The following is a 5,292-nucleotide window of genomic DNA, read 5'->3' on the forward strand; positions in this document are numbered from 1 at the left end:
TAATTTTAATTTAAAATAATAAAAATAAATAAATAAAAACACTGAACAAGAATATTTTCCCCACTTCTCTCCATACACATATATCCTTGAATTTAATACAAGAAAGCAAAGATTCAAAACCTTCTAGAGGTGTATATAGATCCTCCACCCAAAAATCTCCTAGAAGCAAAATGGCATTGAGGGGGTCAAGCAGAAGCCTACGCTCTCAATTCTTCCACGTCGGCACAGTCAAGGATTCACAATATCCAATCTACCGACAGTATTAGGCGAAATCCAACGGCGTATATTATCATAATCCTTAAATCGCACGGTGGCGATCATTGGGCTTCCCACTATAGGTGGTTCTGCCCCAATTAATACTTCGTAAAACCTGAAATTGGCAAGGTATTTCATTTGCTTTTTGATGGTTGCCGTGATTTTCAGAAGCTGGCAATCTTAAAACCCTAAGGGTTTAGGGTTTAAGCAGGGTTTCGTCCTGGTCCCAGTTCGGTGATTACGAAGTGAAGGTAGGCTTCCTAATTTGCAGTATCAGTGAGTATCGCGAGCCTTGCTTTGATTTCTTGGTTGGTCTCTTGATGGCACTTGTTGGGTATTTTCTTTTCGGGGTTATTTATCTTGGTTGGTTTCTGTAATGGCACTTGTAGGGTATTTTCTTTTCTGGGTAGGTTATCAGGGTCATCGAAAGGGAATTACAAGGGTTTATCAGTGTATTCATGTGGTGAACGCGTAAAATTTATTTGACCTCGATTTTATTGTCAAACTTCGGCATCAATATCTCCACTTATTTAAAAATATGCTATTAGTCAAACAGGAGTTAGAAGTCCGTCTTCTGTTTTGCTCGATTACTGTTGAAGATTTATTCTGTGTTTATTTTCATTTATGGGTTAATTGAAAGACCACTGTATATGAAAGCACGTGGACACTGCGGAAGGCTGAATGCTCATTGTTTACATGTTTATCTGATGTAGTAATCGTGCTGAGGGCCGATTAGCGCTTCTGGGTTTTGCATGTTGAAGGGGCACAATGGCTTTTGCAAGTAGACTTGGAAGCCTGCTTAGGCAATCTATAACAAAACATACTGGATCAAATACCTCGGCACCCCCGCTTTCTCTCTACAATGCTGTTCGCAACATGTCATCTTCTAAGCTTTTTGTTGGAGGTACATTTAACTTCTGTTCTCTGCTACTTCCAAGGAGTGTTTTTATTTTCAACGTTGTGAGAGAACCAATTTGTCACAATTGATCGGTTTGACAGGGCTGTCATGGGGAACGGATGACCAATCCTTGAGAGAAGCATTTACCGAATTTGGCGATGTGATAGAAGGTATGCAACACTATTGTATTGGTTTTCTGTTGCTTAGTAATTGTTGTCTTTTGTTAATAAAGTAGGCTTTAGCTTTGGCTTCACTGCCATGATCGAGGGGAGGGGTATCGATTCTTTTACAGTTCAACTTCCCCAATTCTTGCAGCTGTCATCATTCATTGAGATATGCTGCATATATGTGCTGTTAAGTTTGGGGCTTCCACCACCTGATTTTAGTCTTAAATGTGGTGGGTAGTTCTCTTGGCTTCATGATCTCATCAGCATTGGGGCGAGTTTTAACTGAAAATGCTTTGATTTAACCACTTGACTGCACCCTGCTTGACATGATACTAATGCATAGTTGAGTTTTTGTGTTGGACAATAATTTCTGCTTATTTTGTGTAATATATTGATTGATTGATTGAATATTAAATTTTATTTGGATTCAGCAAGAGTTATCTTGGACAGAGATAGTGGCAGGTCAAGAGGCTTTGGTTTTGTGAGTTTTAGCTCGGGAGAGGAAGCAGCTTCCGCCCTATCAGCAATGGATGGCAAGGTATGTATTTGAAATTTCGGTAAAGTGATCACAGCCAGTCATTTGGATCTTATTTAATGAGCTGACCTTTATTCATCATTATTCCTAACTCTATGAACATATTTTATTTATAATTATTTTGGCTTGGCAAAAATGTTTATGTTACATATATAAAAGCATACAAGCCGTGCCAACTACATTTGCAAGTCATAATTTCATAGAAAATGCCTTTGACTTTGTAAACCAATCCTTCTATGGGGCTTGCTTCACTGGGTTGGATGGTTAAACTCTAGAATAAACAGATAATATAAAAAGAAAAATGTTGTTCAACATCATGGCAGGCTATTATACCTTGTTTTTGTTCAAATGAATTTTCAGCTCTGATTTTTGTGACATGTCACATTGTTTGTGGAGAGCGCTTGACAGACTCAGATATCTAGCTCTTGTTTACTTTACCATATCTTCTCTTGTCATATGCCCTATTTGCTTAGAACAGAAACCTCTCTGGGAGATGCATCTACAGCTTCCTCCTTTTCAGCTTCTCTTCCATTTATTAAGTATTAACATCCGTATTTGTTAATAATTCCATAATCATTGGAAATGCATTTGTTGATTTTTCAAGCAGTACCTAGGATGGCATTTTTTTTTTGGAACTAAATAAATTTGTGTTGTCGTCACAGGAAATTCAAGGTCGCAGTGTTCGTGTTAACTATGCTGCAGAGAGAAGTAGAGGGCCTGCTGGTGGAGGTTATGGAGGTGGGGGTTATGGAGGTGGGGGTTATGGTGGTGGAGGTGGGGGTTATGGTGGTGGAGGTGGAGGTTATGGAGGTGGGAGTTATGGAGGTGCTGGATATGGGGACAGTGGTAGCAGTGCAGGTGGTGGTTATGGGGACAGTGGTAGTGGTGCAGGTGGTGGTTATGGTGGCAGCAGTGGGTTTGCCAGTGGAGGTGGCATTAGTGGTAGCGCTGGTGGTGCTGATGGTGGATCTGATGGTTATCTTGGGGGGGACAGGCCTACAGACAACTTCAGGGATGAAGGTGATCTTGCTGGTGGTTCTGGCAGGGGTTACTAATCTAAATCCCTTTCTTTAGTTGGCTCATTGTATTGAATTTTTATGCTTGAACAACTGAACTGTTGGTCATGTTTCCTAGGGGTTTCCATTGGATATTAATTCCAAATTTACGTGTCGTTGCATGAGTTCAAGTCTTATTAGGGTCTAAACCAATCTGACTGCTAAAATTTTACTTTCAATGAAAGGCAGAGCTGTGTCAAGAGTGAACAATATGTAGGTATTTTGGTTGTATAATGCTGCCAAGTACAATTAGCAATTCTGCAAACTGATTTTCTGTCATCAGTATATGTATTTACTAAGTCTTTCTTGGTTTCAATCTAAGAGTCTGTAACAGTTGCTGGCTGTTGGATTGATAGCAGGAGATTTTTTTGTTTGTTAAATTGGTGTCAGAAATATTTGTAACAAGCATTTATCTGATTTAGAAAGAGTTTGTGGGGCTATTTAATCTGAATCCTTTTCTCAATCTGTTTCATTGTATTGAGATTTTGTTGATGAAGAACTGAACTGCTTATATTTGCTAGCAGTTTGCATTGGAAATTTCTTCCAAATTTATACATGGTTGGATAAATTTGAGGTTTCAGTTTATTACTGTGATCTAAACCAATATGCCTGCTAAAATTTTACTAGCAATGAAGGAAGAGTTGAGAAATTTTTAATGTGTATGTACTCATGTTGTATCACTGCTAAGTACAACAAGCAATTCAACAAACTGGTTTTCTGTCATGAGTATATTTGTCTAATCTGCAATGAAAGATTTCTTTCTTCTAATTTGAATGATGGTTGCTGGCTATTGGATTGTTTTTTAGTTCACAAAATGGCATCCGATTTAGTAAGAATTCACGGGGATTCCATTTTTACCATCTTTTGCCAAATTGCAGAAAGGAGGGAGGCTGTGTATTAAGTAAATTTGGATAATATACATTTGTGAGAAGATCGTGTGAATTCTAAATCATTCTTAGGTTTGTTAAATTGTCAATAATCGTATTTGATTTGACATATGCCCACCTATATCCCCATGATTGATTTGTTTCTCTTTAAAGCAATTTGATTGGGTGATCTTCATTTCTCCTTTTCCAATAGTCTGTTATAGTCACATTTTTTTCGTTCTGGTGTTGTTAGGGATATCAGAGCTAGTAAAATGAAAAGTAGGCCAATAGTCTATTTTTAAGCTTTGAACCTTCTTTAATTCCTGCAATATAAAATTTACTATAAATCCGTTGCTCCTTGGTAAGTATTATACTGGTTGACTAATTTGCATACAAATGTTGATTTTCACCTATTTGACTGCTGGCCTTATTTTAAGGCTGTTATACCCTTGATTCTTTCCGAGGGAAGTGAAAGGCCTTCTATTTCTACTGGTTAATATAATGCTAATTTGATATGATTAACTTCCAAGTTGAAATTCTGAATGCCTTTTGATATGTTCAAACATAATAGCTGTCTGTAGGTGCTGCGTGTTTTTATGCTTTTTCATTACTGCTTGCATTTTTAGTTAAAGGTTGCAACTATGACTTGTACACTCATATTTCTTGTTTATTTTGGAATTAGAATAAATAGAATAGAATATTTTATTAAACCTTTCTTATGGGACATCAATAGTTACTTAAAAGGCTGTTCTCAGAAAGTTTTATATAGCCAAATTTTACTAACAAGATTACAACAAAAAATAGTAGTAAGAAGCAAAAGTGTGATTCAAGATTATTGTGTAAAGAAGTTTGTACAACTAGTCTGCGCCTCTTTACCCTGTTTTGAGTGTAGAGTGCCCTACCACTGATTTTTGGATCTTGGCTCTGCCACCATCATTGTTGCAGCCATGGTTGTGCCTCTCACTGTCTCCTCTTAAAAGTCTCCCAGTGGCTGATTTGATTTTTGGACTTTTATATAGTACTGTGTAAGATAAAGATATTTTTATTGAATGTCCAACTAATGACCACAGGAAGTAGGTCAATGAGGCAAAAATGTACATCTGATGTCAGTACCTTGTGGGAGTGCAAAAGCAGTGCCTATTGGTACTCTATCAAAAGCAGAAAAAGAGCCAAGTACAAAAGCCAAAAGGGGGAGTTCAAAATAAGTTCAGGAAAACAAAATCATGACAAGTGGAAAGCATGTCAAGGTGTGCTGCAACCAAGCTGAGGGGGAGCAAGGGGATAGAGAGGAACACTTCTCAACCAAGTCATCCACAACCATAGGTGGCCGGGGCCAATGTGGATAATGTTTTCAGGGATTTGCTTGTGGTCAAGGGGCCTTGGCTTTGTCGGCTCTGGGAGGAATTTGTGGAGGAGATTCAACACTAATAACATTCAATGCAGAGAGAATTTTTGAATGGAAGATTCACAGCTTGATTGATCTTAGAGAGTGGTACTCTGCACAAAGATTTTGTTT

General features: G+C 38.0%; 1 protein-coding gene across 2 annotated transcripts; it reads left to right on the forward strand.

Moving 5' to 3' along the window:
• The first annotated feature begins 311 nt into the window (after positions 1–311).
• On the forward strand, positions 312–3,361 carry LOC149265724 (glycine-rich RNA-binding protein 4, mitochondrial-like). 2 transcript variants are annotated; one of them, XM_089429735.1, is made up of 5 exons: positions 312–531; positions 969–1,159; positions 1,255–1,323; positions 1,752–1,858; positions 2,518–3,361. In XM_089429735.1, the coding sequence occupies exons 2-5, from the start codon at positions 1,024–1,026 to the stop codon at positions 2,908–2,910; spliced, it is 705 nt and encodes a 234-aa protein (XP_089285861.1). In that variant the 5' UTR covers positions 312–531; positions 969–1,023; the 3' UTR covers positions 2,911–3,361. The 2 variants fall into 2 exon arrangements, with proteins under 2 accessions (XP_089285861.1, XP_089285859.1); XM_089429733.1 differs by having other exon boundaries at positions 323–506.
• Positions 3,362–5,292: the final 1,931 nt, after the last annotated feature.

The sequence above is a fragment of the Pinus tabuliformis genome, chromosome 6 (assembly GCF_031772625.1).
Source record: "Pinus tabuliformis cultivar Carrire ecotype Pingquan chromosome 6, CPIR1, whole genome shotgun sequence".
Lineage (NCBI taxonomy): Eukaryota > Viridiplantae > Streptophyta > Pinopsida > Pinales > Pinaceae > Pinus > Pinus tabuliformis.

Coding starts and splice junctions, on each gene's coding strand:
- LOC149265724 (XM_089429735.1), top strand. CDS start 1,024: ATGGCTTTTGCAAGTAGACTTGGAAGCCTGCTTAGGCAATCTATAACA. Junction 1,160..1,254: donor TTCTAAGCTTTTTGTTGGAG/GTACATTTAACT, acceptor TCGGTTTGACAG/GGCTGTCATGGGGAACGGAT. Junction 1,324..1,751: donor ATTTGGCGATGTGATAGAAG/GTATGCAACACT, acceptor ATTTGGATTCAG/CAAGAGTTATCTTGGACAGA.